The sequence below is a fragment of the Ostrea edulis genome, chromosome 8 (assembly GCF_947568905.1).
Source record: "Ostrea edulis chromosome 8, xbOstEdul1.1, whole genome shotgun sequence".
In the NCBI taxonomy this organism is placed as follows: domain Eukaryota; kingdom Metazoa; phylum Mollusca; class Bivalvia; order Ostreida; family Ostreidae; genus Ostrea; species Ostrea edulis.
This window is the reverse complement of record NC_079171.1, coordinates 25945679-25968414: the sequence shown is the minus strand read 5'-3', so window position 1 is coordinate 25968414 and position 22736 is coordinate 25945679. Positions and strand designations below refer to the sequence as shown.

Genomic DNA, 22736 nt, shown 5'->3' with positions numbered 1-22736 from the left:
GGTTATAACTCAGTACCAGAAGTACCCAGGGACCCCTTTTTTGGCCCTGAACCCCTCGAAGAGCCTTCTATTGAAACCCGGAAGGGTAGATCCCTAGAGGGGCCGACAATAGTTTGGAGTCACACTCTTAAAAGGGTCACGCCGAAGTAGGGTTTTTAACCCTTTGCCCCAAATCCACCCCATGGGGGCAGAGTGGGGCCCCATAATATTAGTTCCCAACAAATTTGGAGCTGACCCCATCAAGTGGGGCTCTGTCATCAATCTAAAACTTCTTAAAATACAAAAAAAAGAGGTCCCGTGTCACAGCAGGTGAGAAATCTGACATGTACAATATTCATCAGGCAATATTACTTCAATCGCTCCAGTTTAAATCAACCGGAACTTTTACGTGACAAACTGGTTTTTGTTTTCTTGCGAGATCAAACAAAAGTTCCATCCTGCACAATTAACAACACTGATCACTGTTCGTTATCTTCACCTTTCATGTAACTGTAGTTTTCCAATTTTTGTTGACAAAACGATGTTATCCATTGTCCTATTGAAACTTGCTCGCTTACATAAGCACAGCGTCCCTGAAGAACATTCAGAGGGACACAAGCAGAAGATATTCAGCAGAATGCGACATCATCATCTACTCCAGTTTCGATTTTCACCCTCCATCCAAGCTTCAAACAATGACTATCACATATTCTTAAAGCTATTATGACGTCATTTTTATAAGCAACAGTCACTTCATTAGCTTTATCTGATAAATACCTTGAAATGTACTATGATCAGTACGTTTTTGATTGCCACTTCATTTTAAAACAACAGGTGATAATTTATCCTGATCTCAACTTAAAACAAACTTCCACACTGAACTTAAGCTTCTTTTTTGAGTTACTAGAGTTCAGATATGGACACAACATACCTACCAGAATAAACCAAAGGTTTTACCACTCAGTATTTGTCAATATTTGACGAGACTTTGCATCAACAAACTATGAAACTAAACTAGCAAGCAAAGTAAGCAAAAGTTTAATTAATGTTTTTCACCACACTTGCTTTAATTGTTAATTTTGTTACAAGAGGTGGGATCAGGTGCCAAGGAAGAGTAATCATCCCCTGGGAACCGGTCACATCCGCCGTGAGCCCTGTATCCTGATCAGGTAAACGGAGTTATCCGTAGTCAAAATCGTGTGCCAAGAACGGCGTTACAATCGGTATGAAACACGTCAAACAACATTTGACCCAAAGACTTCAAATGAACACATGTCATGTGATTTGTTTGCCGGTAGTGTAGAAATTAAACGGGCGAAAAATCTCTCAGATTTATTTCAAAGATTTAACGAAATGACCCGAGTCTTTCGAAAGAACATAACGTCATACGCTACAACAGCTTGGTGGGAGAGAAGTAGATATGGCGTCCTCGGAAAAGAGATTGATTGTTGTTTAGAGTCTCTCTCGAGAACATTTCACTCATATGGAGACGTTACAACCACTGCCGGTGAAGGGTTGCAAAATTAGACCTATGCTCGGTATCTGTGGCCTTTGAGCCAGGAGGGATCTTTATCGTGCCACCCTTGCTGTGAAACGGGACCTCATCTGAAGGACCGCCCCATTTAGTCGCCTCTTACGACAAGCAGGGGGTACTGAGGACCTATTCTAATCCGGATCCTCACGGGATCGTCGAAGAGAAGAAAGGTTGACGATGTTTCAGTAGGGTCAGTTGACTCTGTCACTGGATACATTCATACCGTAAGTCCTATTAAAATGTCAACAACAGGGAGCAGGTTCTTTAACATGACGATCCAACAGAAAGAAGTGTTTCCTGATATCAGCTGATGGTTAAGATGTCAAAAGCAAGTAAGTCGCCGAGTACGAATTTTCCTTCGATTAATGTTGGTACAAAAATGCATATTTTCCATTGAATTCGAGCAGGGGGATTCTTTATCGGGTCATACATGCTGTGGACCGCCCCATTTAGTCGTCTCTTACAACAGGAAAGGGGTACATATGACCTATTCTATCGCGGATCCCCACGGACCTCAAAAAGAAAAAACCCCACCTGAATTACTTTTTTTGATACAGGAATTCATTGTTTGGTAAAAGTTCAACTCCAAGCAGTACATTATCACTTTAAAGTAATTTGTAACCAAGTATCAATTGTGTTAGTTTGTAGATTCATGATGAAAATTTACCACTGACGGAATTAATTAGGAACAGTGTACAAGGGATCCCACCAAAAAGTCCTTATATGAATAAATGTAAGTGTACAGGGGTTTCAACACTCTCGATTGAAGTCAGCATTTCGCAAATTTTATGGTCGTTATAACGATATAGTTCGTCAATACAACCTATCATCGAGTCTAATGGTGTCTGACGTGTTTCATACCGATTGTTAAGCCGTTCTTGGCACACTGATTTTGACTGCGGATAACTCCGTTTACCTGAGGGATATAGGGCTCACGGCGGATGTAACCGGTCGACAGGGAATGCTTACTCCTCCTAGGCATCTGATCCCACCTCTGTCGTGTCCATGCTGATGGGTCCGTGTTTGCCCAACTATCTATTTTGTATTGCTTATTGGAGTTATGAGTTTGATCGCTGTTCGTTATCTTCACCTTGCATTCAAGATATTTGGACTAAATATTTCTACGGAAATAACCAACATTTCGAATATTATCTCCAAGATTGTTTCGCCTGATGCATAAAACTTATACGGTACCAATTTTGATGCACCAGATGTGCATTTCGACAAATAATGTCTCTTCAGTGATGCTCAACCGAAATGTTTGAAATCCGAAATAACTATGAAGTTTTAGATCTAAATATAGCCAAAAAACAGCGTGCCAAACAAGTGGAGCCAAATTCGTCCAAGGATAAGAGCTATGGATGAGGGGGATCATCCTTAATTTTGAAATGAATTTTTAAATTTTATAACAGCAATTAAATATACATCCGTCAAATAACACATTATGTTAAAACAACTTAGACCCCTGCTTAATGATTTAGTATATTGCAGATATTTGTCGATATCGGGAGGGGTGACGGAACGAATTATTTATTTTCAGTATGGTTTGGGTCTTATGATTTATTCCCGGGTACGCCAAGGTCAGATTAATTATTCATTTTCAATATCGGTTTACTTACCAACCTTATCAAGCATAAACAATAGTTATTGTACGATCTGTACTCATGTGCTATTAGTTTATTTGAAAATATTCGTTATGTTTTTAATCAGATAACTGTAGGTTTGATGAGATGCGAAACAGGAGCGCCTACGTACATAAGAGGTAGTGGCGTTATCCTAGAAACCCTCCCAAGCAGTGATGTTGATGATTTAACAAGTGCAGCAAAGGAAAAACATCGGCTTGTGAATAAAGAGCTTCCAAATACCAAATTATGTTGAATAAAGATGGATCTTTGGCCAAATACATTCCAGGGACATCAACCCATTGGAATCTTCACCTTGACAAAGATTTTCTAGGAATTTCATATCGGAGAGTATCCCTTTATCTACATGCATGCGAAAAGGAGGAGTTCGAGAAAGGTTTTCAATACATTTTAAGGAAATGTTTTGTAAAGACACAATTGTCATTTTGGCTCCTCGGTGGGGAATTCCTCTGTCTCGTGCAGCAGGACCAGCTTGTGAAATAGGTCGTTCCAAGTAAGAAGTTGGTTCCTGTCGTCGACCATTTCTGTCCAAAGAAGGATTTCCAACAGGTAGCTTGACCTTTCTCACATGACCATGATCATCTATGTAACGACCAAGGTGCCATTGATTTCTGGGTAAGTTGTCATCCTTGATTAACACCATGTCACCAACTGCCATGTCACGTTTCGATGATGACCACTTATTTCTCGTCTGAAGTATGTTTAGGAACTCCTTCCGCCAATGTATCCAGAATTAATTTGTCAAGTATTGAATTCTTCTCTATCTTCTGCGCGAATATCAGTCTTCTCTCTGAAATTGTCCAGGCGGAGGTAGAATGATTTTCGATTTCATCGTCAAGAGATTATTAGAAGTTAAAGGACACAACGCATGTTTCTAAACTTTTTTCATTTTTTCATCAAAATTAACTCTTTTTATGCCTAAAACTACTTTAAATGTGTTTTAAATGAAATATTTTGCGTAGTTTTCGAGTTTGAAAGCGATGAAATTCAAATCTTGTGATATGCATATATCTGTGGGTATACAGCTGAGCTACATCCGATTATCCAAATTTGTCAGAGCACAAATTGTCAGACACGGAATTATTGAGGTTTTGATTTCAGACAACGGAATTTGCTTATTTCTCAGAAAACTTGAGTTCCAAGAGTATCACGTCATCGCCATTGTACCCAAAGTCTAATGGGAAAGTTGAGAATGCAGTTAAAATTGCAAAGAATCTCATGAAGAAATGCCAGTTTAACAAAGGCGGCCCTTTTCTTGCTCTTAGATTGGAGAAATACTCCTTCTGACATCTGGAGTGTCGATTCCGGCAAACGCAAATTACAGATGTAATCAATTTAAGATTCTGTTTAAAAACAATAGTTTTAAGAGACATTTTCTGTAAGCATCAAAGCATGTGGAAAACGACCGACACAAATTTTTGGACGAAATTTTACACTAAGTATACATACTTCAGTCCTTTAATCATGACACCTTTAAAAATGTGCTTTGACTCGTGTTTCCATGGCAACAAGACATCCTAATTTGTGCACAGACGTGAGTGTCAGTAAATGTTGAATTTTCCTTTGTAAAAATGTGTACATTCATTTAATTTCCATTGCTATCTAATTAAGCTCTATTGTGTGTAATTTTCAAAAATAACATTAATTTGCTGTAACGTCTTAACACGAAATATATACCCTCAAATTCCACTGAAAATGAGAAAAAATTGTTTCAGTTTTGTGCAGATACACAACCACTGGTGGATTTTTCTTACATTTGTAGTGGTTTGGATTTTTATTTCCATAGCCCTGGTTTCGTAATTTATATTTACTTATTATTTGCTAGTATTTCAGTATGATAATGTTATTTACATTGAGTTTTCAGTTATTACTTACGTAAAACCCCTTTATTGTTAGTCGTTTATAAGCTAGGTCATGTGTTGACTTTCCACATGTTTTACTTTTAAAACAGGAAGTGTCATCCATGTTGGCAGTCTTTCCGTAGTACTTTTGATAGCTGTGTTCTAATTGGCTAAGTTAGCCTTAGGATCTTTGATATCTATTGGCGTTTATTTTTGGGCATAGCTAGGGTATTTAAAGCCGTGTTTGTGTAGTTTTCTTCACTTGGTTGGGGATAAGCCTCATGGCACTTTATCTCTGCTTTTAATGCCAACCTCAAGGTACACGGCATTCTAGGTTTCATTTAGCACGTGCTGAGCGAGCACTTTATGATTAGAGTTAGGATGTTAGGATTGTTATAGATAAGTTAGGTTCCCTTTCCAAGTCGGAAAGAAACGGGGAGAAAGTCAGTTAAGAAACAGCAAGTAGTACCAGTCAAGAAAACGCAACCAAGAACGAAAAAACAGTTTAAGAATAGACGTTTTCGACTGGTCGTTTTTCTGAAGTAACAGAAAATTGTTCAGATAAATTTTCATTCGACTGGTATTTCGTGATGAGTAACAAAAATCCGTAGAGTACAAATCTCGTCGAAGAAAAAGGCGCGATGAGTAGGATCATGTGATCGAAAACAAATGACGGAGGGAGACGAGTACAAGTCGTAAGTATTTTTCACTTGGCTTTTTGTCATGCTATTTTAAAGGTATTTCGTAATAAAATAGATGTATTTGAAATAAGAATAGATAAGGATTTTTTTCCCTGAGCTTATGACGTCAAACAGACGCTCAGAACTTTTACTATGGACTTGCTTTGAGTGAGTCCGAAATTCCTCCAACAGTAACGGGCTGTTTCATCACGTGCATATGATATATATTATATCATATTGTATTGTACTCTTCACTGCATAGCATTTTGTTACAGGTTCTGGCAAGAAGTTCAGCTAAATTATCCGGATGGCTTCTCCTTTAAGCAAGTGTTGGACCAAAACACAATAAGAAGATTAGAGAATGGAGGTAATTTTTGAAAATTCTAAATGAAAGTGATAGGTACTGTAAGTGTTATGCAGATTAATTAAACTTTGAAATGGCAGATGAAATGTACAACTTTTATAGTTGAATCCAAACACATTTGTCCATATGATATCACTGATTTCAGGCATTTAGCTGTTGTATTTTACTACAAAAAGATTGCCGAATTTAATTAATAAGAATAATATTATAATCTCGGTTGTCATGCAGATTCAAAGTAGTGAAAACATTTTCTGATATAAATAATAGGATATTCTATCTTTTAATCACTGCATTTTTATCTATTATATCTCCAGATGAAGAATTACTAGCACAAATGAGAAAAAATTATGAGGAGAGCTAGGCATCTAAAGTTAATGCAACCATGGCAAATTAATGTACAAATTTTCTTGAGGATGAAGCAAGTAAGTAAAGGAAAGGTGCAAATTACTATTTTAGAAACTGGATTTATTAAAAAAATATTGAAATGTTTAGAAGGGGGGGGGGTTGTTGCTAAAATTTAAAGGATTTGTAGGAAGTATATTTAGCAAGTTAATTGGTTGGATTTTTTTCTTAGACAATTCATGATGTTAAGGGAATTTATGAATACACTGTATTTGCTTGGACATATATATACTTAGGCAGTCCTCAAAAAAATTTCCATTGTAGATATGTGTCTGCATTCAAGGAAATGCAGAACTGAAGGCATTTGCAGAATTTTTAATCATAACACTCAATGTATACATATGATTGGATATTTTAAACTATTTGGTACTTTCTATAGTTGTTTGGGAGGTTGGTATTACCCAGAACACGCCCCCCCCCCTTAAAATTTTCAAATTGAAGGTAAATCGTGGTCGTTAAAAGAAGCAAGTAATAATTTTTCCACTCTCAAAGACGTATAAAACAAAATATTTATCTTTTATGGGAGAACGTATATCCTGAAAATTGTGTCATTTTGAATTATTCATTTTACCTCATTAAAAAGGACAGAAAAAGTAGTACAACTGACTACATAGGAGACATATTTCAAGTGTTATAAAATCAGAAGGCACTTGGGACCTCAAGACAGCAAAAGCCCCCCCCCCCCCCCCCCCCCCCCATGAGAATAAAACTCTTAACCTTCTTTTTCCTTTTACATAAGTAAACATTTTTGTTTCAGGCGATATTGAAGATTCCTCTGCCAGTACCTCTTTAGGTGAGACTACTAGTACATCATGTAACAATGCATGCTGGAGTAGAGAAGCCATTGAGATTTTGATTCATCTGTATGAAGAATATGAAGAGAAAATGGAGGATCCAAGAAAGAAGAAAAAAGATATTTGGAAGTTAATTACACAGGGGTTAAAAAATGGTGGCTTTGAATTTTCGCAAACCAAAGTGGAAGGCAAATGGAAAAGTTTAATCGCTTCTCATAAAACTCTGAGGGATAATAAAACTAAAACTGGGCAGAAACGTAAAACTTTTCAACATTTTGAAAGAATAGATGCCATTCTGGCTAAGCGTCATGATGTTCATCCATTATTTTATCGGGCTCCGATGTAAATACATCAACAGCAACTGTTACAAAATTTAGCACCAAAGTTGATCATTCTCTGTTAGAGTCGAAAGAGGAGGAGAATGATTTCAAGGGAGATACAGACTCCAGCACTTCAGACAAAGAAAGGGTGGCCTCTGAAACTTCTCCCGAAAATAGCAGAAAAAGCACATCTGCATCAGCATGCAGACGACGTGAAAAAAGAAACTTTGCTAGTACTTCATAATCAGGTACAAAGTTGATAGAAGTTGTATTAGAAATGGAAAAACAAAGAAAGATTGAAAGGGAGGACAGAGAGAGAAAAAGAGACGAGCGAGCAAAAGAAAAAAATAACCTCTTAAGACAATTTTTGGAAATTATGAAAAACAAATAGAATGATATTCATGTATTGAAAAGGACTATATCAGCAGTATATTTTCTTTTTCAGGTTGCTATAAAATTTGTGAATTGCCACTGCACATTTTGAAGAAAATTTTTGAGTTTGTTCAAATGGATGATCTTCATTGTAAATTGTTTTTAGTTTGTAAAAAGTTCAGAAATGTGGTCTACCTCACAAGAACTGAAATAATCATTCACATTGAAACACTTACAATTGACTGTGGCATGAAGTTGATGCCAGACTTGGAAAAAGTGACAATAATTGGACTAAGTGGTGAGCAGAAAACCAGTAATATACAGCCAATTATCAACTTATTTGATGTGAACTTTCAAAAACTTGAAAGTCTTGTCCTGAAAGGATTTTTTTTAAAGAATATTTTTTTTCAGTTACTGAGTTCTTTGTCACATGTAGAGTTACGGGTTTTGAAATTTGTGTTGTGTGATTACAGAACAGTTGGAGAACTGAAATGTATTCTAGAAATACTTCCCACTCTTAGATATTGTGATGTTGCATGCAATTTGGAAACTGTTTTGGACTATCATGTTTTTGCAGAAATAGCCAATGAATTGGTTGGTCAGGTGAACTTAAAATCTGAATACTTTGGAAATGGTGCCATCACGTCTGCTCAGACACAAAAGAGCAGAGTACAGAGCTAAGTGGCCAACAGGGCAGCTGTTTGTTAGGCTGGATTTGCTAGATTTTACTAGATTTTAGCAAAGTCATATTTGTTGAACATTTGAATTATTTGCTGTAAGTTGCTATTCAATGTAGAAAAGATCACTTACCATTGGGGGTCATTTGTGGCTGAATTTTACTAGATTTTAGCAGTCATGTTTATTTAATATTTGAAATGTTTGCTGTGAATTCCTAGTCAATGCAGAAAAGATCATCTGGGTATTTTCTGGTCAGTTGTTTTATAATTGAAAGTTTATTCATGTATAAACATTACATTGTTGATTTTTTGTATTTTTATTATTTTTCAGTTTCACTTGTTTATATTACTTTACATATGAATAAGATTATTCAAATGTACAATTGTCAATATTTTTTCTACAATTTTTCTTTTTACAAATTTTGCTCAAGTAGAGTTTACATTTTCTTATGCCATTTTTAGTTATATTTCTTATTAAGGTAGTACTCTACATCGTCATAATGGCTGACTTCCTTTAGAAAAATGGATGACAAAATCGATATCAGTAATATTTGACTTTTCCTTTTCTATTTATTTACCTAGCCGAGTAGCTCAGTGGGTTAGAATACCGACTGCTGAACTGTAGATCGCAGGTTCGAGTCCAGCAGGGGTTTTAAATTTTTTTCAGATTACCTTCTACTAAAACTGTATTTTTTGACAAAATGAAGCAAATTTTCAACTTCAAAATATTGTTGTACATATCCGCCACTTTTCATCTACATCAAATTTCTCTGGTGTAGCATACCTCCTTAAAGAATTACAATTTTATGCCATTTTCAGAGTTCTCATTTCTCATAGGATATGAAAGTAAAAAAGTCCCGATAGTCTCAACCAAGTTTGTGCACATGACTGTAAATGTTTACCATCTGTGTATGCTACTGTACATTAACATGTATTTGTAAATTTCAGTGAACTTTGATAATATTGCCTGTATGGCAAAATAATCAGAGCAGTTAAGGAGGAATACTACACTAGAGAAATTTGATAGTATAAAAAAAAGATGGGGGATTTATATTGAAAAACTTCCAAAATTTACTCTATTTAGTCAAAAAATGTCGTTTTATATTAATGCAATAAGTCTTTTCATTGCCCAGTAACCCATTAATTTGCTTCTTCCTTTCCAAAATCCTCTCATCACTAAAATCACCATATCTTATCCTCCTCTAATGAATAAAAAGCCTGAAGAACAGTTTGTCGTGTGTTGCCACCTTTGTGACGTTTAATAATTTGTTTGAAATTCTAAAAAGTATTATTAACAATGTCATTAGGGTTGGGTACCGCCAAAAAAAAAAGTACAGCGGTATACCATGGTATTTGCACAATACCGCGGTACATACCACGGTATACCGCACATTTTACCTTTAAGTAATATGATTTAATTTTTATCGTTTTTTAGTTGTGATTCATTGTATATAATTAGCAGGTAATAGTTAATTGATTGCAAATGGTATTTAATTTATTCGATGCAATATAAAAAGAGAAATATATTGTCAAATTTTATTTTGAAACCAGTAACAACATAAAAGTAAGTATATAGTATATACTTAGTATACAGCAGTGTCTCTGTATCATGACTAGAATCAACAGGAATGACTATTATAAACAAAAGAATATAAAAAAAACCGCAAAAGTAACAAACTATAATAAACAATGAACATTGGTAAATGGATGGATTAATTGAACTGTTTTAAATCTATATGATCTTATATCATATTTTTTTTCAAGAAGATCAGAGTGTCCACATGCTTTCCTTTAAGGTTAGCCCGTTGTGCAGTTATAATGTCTCCTGCAGTTGAGAACACCCTCTCTGAAGGCACACTTGTGGCTGGGATACAGAGGAAAGATTTAGCTAGATCACACAGCTGTGGATATTTGGTCTTGTGGTCACGCCACCAGTTTAAAGGATTGGCCTTTAGTGGAATTGATGGCTCACTCTTATAATTGATGACTTCCATCTGTACTAACTCAAGGGATGATTTTGGTGGCTCTACTAAAGTAACAAATACATCACCCAAAATGTCATGCAAGACACAGGAGGAATCTGCAAATGTTCCTGTCTTGCTGCTGGTTTCAACAACTGTTTCATTTTTAATCTGAATTTCTGAATCACCAGGAAGCGCAGGCAATAAGGGCAAGTTAGGCTGAACAATCGTAGATGTGCTTTCATCTTCTTTTTCTGTTTTCACAACAAATGGTTTCAATTTGGCTCCTGCTAGACGTACTACTTCCTGCGTGACATGGTCAAACACATCTGTCTTTTCTTCATCAGTGAGATATGGTAAAGATTTAAAACGAGGATCAATGGCTGACACCATGTTGAGAAAGTCTTTCTTGTCTGCATACCTTGATTCCAAATCATTTTTCATAAGCTTCTTCATCTCCACAACTGTGTGGGAATCATCCTCTTTTGCGACTAGAATGTTGGTGATGAGCTGTCGATGAAGTGGCATAATCACAGAAAGAGTTGGAGTGGATTCAGTGCAGAGCATAGTGGTCATGTCCTTTAAGGGTTTCAAACAAGCTGCAATGTTTTCTGCCAGAGAGACACTCTCATCACTTAGGTTGCTTATATCCTTGTTCTTAATATGTGATAATTCCTTGCATCTAAGTGAAGCTATGACAGCAGCCTGCATTTCTAGAAATCTCTCAATCATATCAAAGGTAGAATTCCATCTGGTACACACATCAATTTTGAGTTTGTGGTTTGGGATAGCCAACAGTTCTGCCTTGGCTTTTAAAACTGATGCTGCCACAGTGCTGCGATGAAAAAATGCAACAATGGTTCTGATACGGGCCAACAGATTAGAGACAGTTTTCACTTTCAGGGAACGTTGTGCTGCTAAATTCAGAGTGTGAGCTAAACATCCTATGTGAATGCACCCAATTATCTGCCCTGCTTTTAACATATTTGCTGCATTGTCACCAGTGGCGGAGGACCAAGAGGACTTGGAAGTTTCCATTCTTTACAGGCCTCCCTGATGACAGATGCCACATTTTCAGCTGTAAAATACATTCAAAATTAATTAAATTATTACTTTCTTATTTCATCGATTTCTAATTCTCTAATTTTTCATATAAGTAAGTTACACAAGGGTCAAGGAAATATCATCCAATATACATTGTGTAATATGAAATTTAAAACAACAAACCTGTATGACTTTCTGGCATGGGCCTGGTTTGAAGAACATAATTCTGCATCTCCCAATTTGCATCAACAAAGGTTGCCGTGACAGTGACATATGACTCGGTTGACCTCGAGGTCCATCCATCACTAGTGATTGCCACCTTAATTAATTCAGAATATATTTTTGTAATTATGAACTCGGTAAACAATATAAACATTAAACATACACTGTCGTAAAGTGTTAATTAAAATGTGTGTATAGTGACTATGTATTTTCTTTTTCTTAAGTGTTACTTTATCTCAAAAATGAATTTTTTTTTTCATAATTACCCGTGTCGTTGATGACAAAATAAAATATCTTATCACAATTACCTGTGTTGCTGATGACAAGGTTTGTAGTACATTTTCCTTCACTGCGTTGTACATTTTAGGGATGATGGCCTCACTAAATTGTTTTCGAGATGGTATCTCGGGTCCAATGCATTGATAATATCTCTAAACTCTGGGCTGTCAACCATTCTGTAAGGTCTAAGGTCCTTGACCAAAAATTTAGCAATTTTTTGCGTAATGTCCACTGCTTTGGGTGATGACGATTTATAAAGCTGTCTATTATCGAACATCCCATCTACAGTCAGAGATTGTGGCTGAAAACCATGGGACGCGGCGTTACTTTTTTCAGAGGTAGCTGTAGCAGTACTTGTAACTTGTAGTGGATGGTGACGGCGTAAATGGGCTGTAAGATTAGAAGTGCCACCTCCCGCACACTTGATCACAGAGTCACATAGTTTACAAATCGCAACACTTTCCTCAATCCTTCCATCTGACTTCCTTTTCTTCAGACCAAACTGTTTCCAAATTGAGGATTTTGCTCTTTTATTTGGTACGATCTCAAAATCCGTGTCTGCTACTTCCATTTTACTCGGGGTTTGCCTAATTGGCGGGAACGGTATATGACCCGCATAAAGCATACAACATAAAACAATTTTATAGTCTACCAAATATTAAAGGTTTTCTTATTGAAATGAAATTTATTTCTATCAGTTTTTAAAAATTTTGATATGTTTTTATTAAAAATCAAATCGTTTTATTTTTTAAAATACTTGATACGTATTGCCGATTGTGTACTGTAGTTAGACATACCTTTCATTACATCATGACGAAGAGACAATGTAAATAAAGTGAGTCACAACGTATACAAATGTTGATGTTTGTTTCTTTAATAAATATTTATTTTTTTAATGTATACATATATTTAGATTTTATATTGTATATTTTTATATCTATGCTTTGTTTCCATTTTATATTTTTGTTAAGAGTTGTCGGACTTGAACATACCGGTATTTGGCCTCGTGTACCGCGGTACATACCGGTAGCGAAAACATACCGGTATACCGGTAATACCGCGCACCTCTAAATGTCATATAATTTTAACAGACACAAAATGTAAATATGAAAAATAAACCAATTTTGTAAAGGGAGATAATCCAAATTTCCAGTAATTAAAACTTAGACTTAACCGAAAAATTATGAAAATGGGTCTGAAAACGCTTTACAAATTTCAAATAACAACAAAAATTGGCGGAGGAGGGGCGGAAGGAGGTAACTCACAAACTTGAAAAAACGTCCGTCCTCCAAAGCTGTAGGTGGGAGAAGAGGCAGAGTGACGCACCGCATGGCCGGAATTTTAATTGTTAGAATCTGATTGGTCAATCTCTGCCTGTCCTCAGACACGGGACAAAATAACCAACATCATGCTTAACCATACAATATCTCAGACTATGCCATTCAAGGAGGATACTTATTGATTACTATAAAAATTCTTAAGTAAACTTAAATTTATTTATATTAATGCAATAAGTCTTTATTGCCCAGTAACCCATTAATTTGCTTCTTTCTTTCCAAAATCCTCTCATCACTAAAATCACCATATCTTATCCTCCTCTAATGAATAAAAAGCCTGAAGAACAGTTTGTCGTGTGTTGCCACCTTTGTGACGTTTAATAATTTGTTTGGAATTCTCAAAAGTATTATTAACAATGTCATATAATTTTAACAGACACAAAATGTAAATATGAAAAATAAACCAATTTTGTAAAGGGAGATAATCCAAATTTCCAGTAATTAAAACTTAGACTTAACCGAAAAATTATGAAAATGGGTCTGAAAACGCCACTGACTTGACCGAAACAGGGAAAGTTCAGACCCATGAAGGAAAACTGTGGCAACACACATCAAACCATAAAATTATCAGTAGTGGGTAACAATTACATAATTTGGACATTGCAATATGGGAATAAACATATGTCCCATACTACAAGAGAAACACAACTTGTCCATGAGACATGTAGGAAAATATACATGTATCTATTACAACTCAATAATAATAATGATAAAATTGCTCTTTGAGAGATAAACATATGCCCTCGTTACAACAAAATCAAAGTATTACCGTCATTTGAGGATTTGGTTTGTATGTGATCCTGAGTATTAACAAATGACTCAGGCATAAATGTTCTTGATAAGGGATAAACATATGCCCCATACAAACAGTACATCGCATGTAACATTTCTCACTGTCATTTCACCACCGTCATATATGTGTGTAGCTTGAACATTTACCAGCCTAAGTATTAACAAATGACTTAAGCATATGTCCCCGTTAGGTAATAATCCTGAAACACACTTGGAAGTCAAGGTCCTGCACATGTAAAGAACACTGAGATCTGCCTTTTAGCTCCACTTCAACCCAGACATATATCAACATGGTGTCACATGTCTTATGTAAGATTTAAATGCATCTGATTTCCATCTGCCCAGGAATCTAATCTGACTATCACTCATCCCCCGTGATGCACAGTAAGAGGCCATTCCAATTCGAAAAGAATGTCCTTTGAATCTATTAACATCCAAATTACAAAACATGAGACTCTCTTTTAATATGTTTGAGAATTCGTGCCTTGAGACAGGGATATTTGGGGGGGGGGTAGCAAAAAAGGGGCCCTTCACGCCCCCCTTTCATTTTTAAGTAGTAATATAATGCCCCGACTAGACAATATTTAAAAGAGTTGCACGAATTGATTGTAAGTGTAAAGACTTTACCACCAGAATGTTTATAATTTTGAAAGTGAATCAAAATTTTACTTTTTAGAAAAGTAACCTGTGACATTTGCAAGATATGATTAGCAGTGCAACTTGATGTTATTTCTCCTATTCTGAGGAACCCATGGAAAGCCAATAAAAAACATTGCTTGAAATAGTACTTTCTTATAAATATTTGACACTGTATTTTCTAATGCCCCACAGATTTTATGTAGCACTGCAATTGCTATTGGTAAACGAATATCCATTGAAGGTCTTGATTTGCGACAAGAACTTAACAGTTTTTGAACAAGGAAGGATGACGTATTGTCGGGCAAGTTATTGATTCTATGTATATATGCTATTGATGAAATAAATGACACAATAGAAGAGGCTGCATAACCTTCAGCAAATACATAAGAGATAAACAATGCCAAAGTATCCTGAGACAATGGAAGATCATTACTTATATGAAATTAGTTTGCAAAATTTCTGAAAGTAGCCCATGCCCTTTTATATGCCTGAGTGGAAGCTGGTGCCAATGTTGAATTCAACAGATTCCTCAAGACTGGTTCTAAGGAGGTAAGGCTGGCAGCTGAGGAATCAACATCGGTTCTTTGTCCATCCAAGGAGCCAACTGATGGAACTGCTGAACCTTCAAACGAGACAAACAGTCACATAGAATATTTTCTTTGGTACTAAGATGCCGAGCTTGAAACAAAATGTTAGACTGCAAACAAATGAGCACTAACTCTCTCACCAGATACATTATACATTTATCTTTCGATGATTTTTGTTAATGATATGCACAAGAGCATAATTATCTGTGTAAAAGTAAATACATTTGTTTTTCAAAATATGACTCCACACTTTAAGAGCTAAAACTATTGGATAAAATTCCAAGAGAGTAATATTACATTTTTTCCAATTAACATCCCAAGTACCATAGAACCAATGTCCTCCTAACACTGCCCCATATCCAATAGATCCTGAAACATCTGTATACAATTTCAATTCGTTGGAATCTACCCACCTATCCGGTAAGAAAACTGACCTACCGTTGAATTGATCCAAAAAGGCCAACCAAGTATGTAAATCTGCTTTTACCTCTTTGTTTAATCTAATGCGATAATATGATTTTGTAATGCCAACAGTGGTATTGATAAGTCGCCTTAGAAATGCTCTTCCTGGCAAGACCACATTACAAGCAAAATTAAGAAGACCAATCACTGATAGGTAGCCGTGCCTCCATCATCTCGGTGTCTAATTCATAACCCAGAAAAGTCATTATCTTGTCTGGACCGAATGTTTTATCCTTAGCCATAGGTATACCTATGTCAGCACAAACTGTTAAGAATGTCTCAAGTTTTTTGCGGCATTCTGTGGCAGATTTATCAACAATTAGAAAATCATCTAATACATGAGTCATAAATTTTATACCTAATTTTTCTTGTGCTATCCACTGAACCGCCGTACTAAACCTTTCAAATATGCGACAAGAAGAACTGCAACCCATCTGAAGACATGTGTCAAAATACCAATTACCTTGCCATGTAAAACCAAAATATTTAAACTGGGATGCATGTAAATTGATAATCCTAAATGCATTAGAAATATCTGTTTTGCAACAATATGATCCTTTCCCACACTTTTTAATGTACTGAATAGCATCCTCAACAGAAGAGTATTGAACAAATGACTCCTCTTCTGGGATGCCATCATTGACCGATTTACCTTCTGGATATGACAGATGATGAATCATACGGTACTCACCCTCTGTTTTCTTGTTAACTAGACCTAAGGGGGAACAATGTAAAACTGGCAATGGCTTTTCTGTGAAAGGACCCATAATTCTACCCAAACATATCTCTTTCTCTAACTTCTTGCTGATAACCTCTGGTAAGTCATTTGCTGATTTCAAGTTTTTAGAAACGATATTTTCAATTTCCCTTGTATAACCAATACTAAAACCATATCTAAAACCATTAACTAAAAATTCAGTTTCTATGTTGTCATACCCCACTAACCAATACTCTAACCTACTGGGATTTATTGGCGTTGGACCCTTTTGTGGAATAGGTTGCCTTTGTGGATTTATAATTACCTGTGTAAGTTTGTTTTCCATTACTTTGAAATGATTTTTGGGTTCTAGCTCTGTCCAAGAAACGAAATGGCCGTTGAAGCAGATTTTTACATGAATAAATTGGATGGATGCCACCACAATTAAAACATCTGTGCTGAAATTTGCAAGAAGCACCTAGGGTACAATATCTCCCAGCTTTGTGAAAGGCAAAGCATGCTCCATGAGGAATTTCCTCATACTTACCCAATGTTGAACGCTCTGTTGCAATTTTGCTCAACTTTTTCTCAGATTGCTTGAGGCGAGCATTAACATATATCTCCATATGGACGTCACCCCATTCTACCTCACCTTGTTCTATGAGTTCCCTGAACTCCTTATCATATTTTCTCCAATCTCCCTTGTCTTCTGCAATCTGCCTAACAGATTCCATATGTTTTGCAAGTTTTGGTTGTGCAGATGTATACTTAATGTAATATATTGTTGCATACCTATTCCATGCCGTTACCCAGTCATTCAGGGATAAGGAGCCATCCCTTACATCGTCATCATCTTCGGACCTCATATTGTGAATCACCACCTTACCTGACTGATCTTGTTCTTCAACTTTGATAGAATATTTACTTTTTCCCTTTTCCTTTTTTAACAACAGAGCCATATCAACATACTGTTTTGACCAAATTTTTGATTTGATTTTGTCTGAAACCTTTGCCTCTATTGGTACAGAAAAGCTTACAAATCCTGCCTTCTTACCTGCATTTGCTAAAGATGGGCATTCAGTACCAACAATCTGTGAACTGTGTTCAACCACAGCACTTGATACCAAACCAGAAATGTTTGCACTCCCTGACCTACTTATCATTTGACAATCTGACCCTTCATTATGAACAGAGTTACCCCCCTGCTGTTGTAGCAATGGTTTTATCTCTGCTAACACTTTCTCTGTAACCGACTTTGTTATGGCTTGGGTCAATGCTGCCAAAGTTTCAGGAGGAATAGTGGTTGGTGAAGTGCTGACATCCCCTGTCACAGCATCAGTAGAAAGTTCTCGTTCTCCTCTTTTGTTTTGGCCACGTCGAGGTCGTTTCGCCTGGTTTGTTTTGGATTGCTGGGGTTTGCTTCTTTTTCCTGGCATAATGCTAGTAAATATACCTACAGAATTGTAAATTGAGACAGAAGAATATATCCTTATATTTAACATAATCTGTGTTAAGTTAAAAATGAATGCCTAGAAGATGCAAGTAATACCATGACTTTTGCGTGTGTACATCACATGCCAATATTTTGAAAATACATTATACAAAAAATTAAGTATGCATAACTACAAATGGTAATGTTATTGAAAAGCAATAAACTAAAGTGATAGAAACTGAATCTTTTCTCCTATTGGTGGCTAATCGCCTGATTCTGTACTTACACTAGTTACAGACACCCTGTACCGATTACAGCTGATAACAAAAGTTATCCCGGAAATATCACAATAAAGAAAGAACCAATATTGTTTTCAAACTAAACCAAAATTTTCCCTTAATGCAAGCAAATCGCACCCCCCATTGTGCGACTGTAAAAGCAATTAATCAGCTTCTCTTGAACAGATGCCACTCCGTAAGGACTACTAGCTACATAAAACGAAGCGCTGACATCAGTAATAAATCACCACATTTGAAGTCGTTTCACCTATTGCCGTGCCAAATCACCGAGTAGGCTTTAATGCCTTGCATAAAGACGACTATGTATTGTTAATTGTTCTTCGACTATGCAATAAACTGGTCGTGGTGATCATACAATAATCTGAGAATCGAATTCTTGTAGAAAGATCGTCAACACATTCATCATAATACTTCATACCTCAAATATAGATAATACCATGAATAGAAGGAATTTACAATTCGGTATCGAACTATTAAACTCTACAATTACCATAAGCAATAAACCTAAAATGTAACATTTTCTTTCTGAAGCAACAATTTGGAACAATGAGTTTAATAGGCATATTTTAACGATAAATTTAAGTGATGATAGAAAACGAAAAAACATTGAATCATTGAACAATCAAAAACGGGTGTGCATGCACGTGGATAGAACCAAATCACAAAGTTAATATGAACTAATTACGTTCAAAGTCATTCTCTCACTGGTACCAGTGGACGCGTGACGCAAACGTCACTTCCACGTGGACATGTAAATATCTGCCCTTGAGTGTAGACTGTCACTACATTGTACTTCGTGATAAACCTGAGAATATTCTACTTCTATCCCTAGAGAAATCAAATAAAAAACCTATGAAAAAATCTCCAGGGTAAAAGTTGAAACTAAAGCGAAAAACCCAAACGGGTACAAATTGGCAAGTACAATGACTGCCTGAAACTTGTACTTAGGTCTTGCCTTAAGTACTGTAAAAACACAAAGATTTTAGTAATCAACTAATACCGTACAAATAAATTGGCAGGCATTTTCTCAACGATTATTCTTTACAGAAAGGATAAATCTCGAACGCATTGTGATACATTCCTAGATAAATCAAATATAATCGATGGAAAATCGCCAGGGTAAAAGTTGAAACTAAAATGAAAAAACCCAAGCGGGTACAAAATGGCAAGTACAATGACTGCCTGAAACTTGTACTTAGGTCTTGCCTTAAGTACTGTAAAAACTCACATATTTTAGTAATCAACTAATACCGTAAGAAATAAATGGCAGAAATTTTCCCAACGATTATTCTTCACAAAAAGGATAAATCTGGAACTCATTAATATACATTCCTAGATAAATCAAATAAAATCGATGGAAAAATCGCCAGGGAAAACATGGTAAAAGTTGAAACTAAAACGAAAAACCCAAGTGGGTACAAAATGGCAAGTACAATGACTGCCTGAAACTTGTACTTAGGTCATGCCTTAAGTACTGTAAAAACTCACAGAATTTTAGTAATCAACTAATACCGTAAGAAATAAATGACAGAAATTTTCCCAACGATTATTCTTCACAAAAAGGATAAATCTGGAACTCATTAATATACATTCCTAGATAAATCAAATAAAATCGATGGAAAAATCGCCAGGAAAAACATGGTAAAAGTTGAAAGTAAAACGAAAACCCAAGCGGGTACAAAATGGCAAGTACAGTCACTGCCTGAAACTTGTACTTAGGTCTTGCCTCAAGTACTGTAAGGATCACAAAATTCTGGTAACTTTAACATTTCTAAATAATGCCTTACAAATTTACTGGTACGAGATTTTTTTTTTTTTTTTTTTTTTTTTTTAGTACCACAATGAACACATATACATGTTACTAACCATACTTAAATGCTATATGCAACAAAAGAATAAATCTGAAATCTTGCTCCATTTTCTAGAAAACCTATTTTCCCTCTGAAATTAACGCTCCCCTTACACTCCCAAATAAATGAACATTCCCATGTTTATTCAAGTGAACTCCGTCACAAACGAATTTCCGACTACAATCTCCTTCACAGGGAGAAATGAAATAATTCCCGTGTTCCTAAAACACACAATAACCTAGTGATGGCAATGCGACTCTCAGTATTACATTCACACTGTCTGCTATTTCATTGTATCCAAAATTAACCTTAAATCTTGGCAATAATTTGCAGACAATTATCTTCCCAACCTTATAACGGCGATGCATCACCGACACCACCGCTTCAATTTTTGCAGCCAACAATGCAGGATCTGTACTAGGAACAATATCGTTCTCCCCAATCATCAAAACAACTATCTCGGGACCTAATTCAACGACTTTCTCTATATCCTTAGATAGTATATCGTGAACTTTCCTTCCACCTACACCCCTGTACAAAACGGAATGCGTTCTTTCAAGACCAAGATTTTCAGAATATCTGATATCGTCACCATGCTTCAAAAATTCGTGAAAACGACGTACAATTGAGTGACTTAGAATGACAACCGAAGTTTTGCCCATTGAAGACATGATAAAATAATTTTACTCACCAAATACAGTACTTGCTAACCAATAACTCACAAACTTGAAAAAAACGTCCGTCCTCCAAAGCTGTAGGTGGGAGAAGAGGCAGAGTGACGCACCGCATGGCCGGAATTTTAATTGTTAGAATCTGATTGGTCAATCTCTGCCTGTCCTCAGACACGGGACAAAATAACCATCATCATGCTTAACCATACAATATCTCAGACTATGCCATTCAAGGAGGATACTTATTGATTACTATAAAAATTCTTAAGTAAACTTAAATTTATTAGCTCTTCTGAGCCGAAGGCTCAAAGAGCTAATGCTATGGCCATTTGTGCGGTGTGCGTAAACTTTTTAGAAAAAGGGCTATAACTCAAGAACCCCTTGGCCAATTTTTTTCAAATTTGTTACAGGGTATCATTGGCCCAAGGGCTTTCATACATACTAAATAGGGGGATGTGACCCTTTAACAAGGGGAGATAATCAGGAAAATACAAACAAAAGTAGTGGTTGCTAAAAAATCTTCTTCTCAAGAACCACAGGGCAGATTATCACCAAACTTACACATAAGGATGAGGATATGTTGTAGATTAAAAATTGTTCAAGGCATTACCCTGGGGCAAAGGGCGTGGTCTCAAGGTCACTTCAAAGTTGACCTAAATTAAAAAAAAATTTAAATTCCTTAAATCTTAGATATTTTAGTCATTTTAAGGACTAGGATCATCAAATTTTGACAGTTGATGCATCTTAGGACCTTGTGTCAAGTTGTCTCAAAAGTAGGTCACGGTGACCTACTTTTTGAATTTTGCAGGTATTTATTTTAAAATTAATTCTGATGCATATCTTGGACACTTTGAAACCTATGATCATCAAAACTTGTCAGTTGGTGGATCATGGGACCTTGAAATGCGTCAACTGAAAAATAGGTCACCGTGACCTACTTTCTGAATTGTATGGCTTATCATATAAAGATATATTTTAAGTTGTTATTTCAAATACCGAGAGGTTTAGAATCATCAAATCTTGTAAGTTGATGCATCTTGAGGCCTTGAAACATATTTATAAAAAAAAAGTAGGTCACAGTGACCTACTTTTTGAATTTTGCAGATATTCAAATTTCACATTTTCAATTTTAGATGCATATTTTGGGCACTGTAAAACTTAGGATCATCAAACTTTGACAGTTGATGCATCTCGAGTCAACGGAGTGTGTCAACCAAAAAGTAGGTCACCTTGACCTACTTTTGGAATTTGACGGCTATATTTATATATTTCAGATACTATTTGACCTACAGTCATCAAACTTTGTCAGTTGATGGGTCTTGCATGTTCGAAAGGTTTCGACCAAAAAGTAGGTCAACTTGACCTACTTTTGGAATTGGACACCTATATTTATATATTTCAGATACTATTTGACCTACAGTCATCAAACTTTGTCAGTTGATGCGTCTTGCATGTTCAAAGGGTGTTGACCAAAAAGTAGGTCATCTTGACCTACTTTTGGAATTGGACGGCTATATTTATATATTTCAGATACTATTTGACCTGCAGTCATCAAACTTTGTCAGTTGATGGGTCTTGCATGTTCGGAGTTCGCTGACCAAAAAGTAGGTCATCATGAACTACGATTGGAATTTGACAGCTATATTTCAATATTCAGATACTAATTGGCTTAAAATCATCAAACTTTGTCAGTTGATATTTCTTGGGTTCTCAAAATGTGTAAACCAAAAAGTAGGTCACATTGACCTACTTTTTTGAATTCTTAGGATTTAACTAAAGATTTAGAATACTAAGAGGCTAAGAATAGAAATGGTGGGGTTGTACAATTTATCAGAAGAGCGATTCTAGGCCCTTGGGC

The 22736-nt window shown here is 35.9% G+C and overlaps 1 protein-coding gene and 1 pseudogene across 1 annotated transcript; one reads left to right on the top strand and one right to left on the bottom strand.

Moving 5' to 3' along the window:
• Window positions 1–7962: 7962 nt before the first annotated feature.
• On the top strand, window positions 7963–9930 carry LOC130049642 (uncharacterized; annotated as a pseudogene).
• A 191-nt stretch (window positions 9931–10121) lies between these two features.
• On the bottom strand, window positions 10122–12206 carry LOC125662093 (E3 SUMO-protein ligase ZBED1-like). Its single transcript, XM_056147269.1, has 2 exons — window positions 11795–12206; window positions 10122–11645 (listed from the first exon to the last, which is right to left on the bottom strand). Exon 2 carries the CDS (start codon window positions 11603–11605, stop codon window positions 10349–10351), a length of 1257 nt encoding a protein of 418 aa, XP_056003244.1. The 5' UTR covers window positions 11606–11645; window positions 11795–12206; the 3' UTR covers window positions 10122–10348.
• Window positions 12207–22736: the final 10530 nt, after the last annotated feature.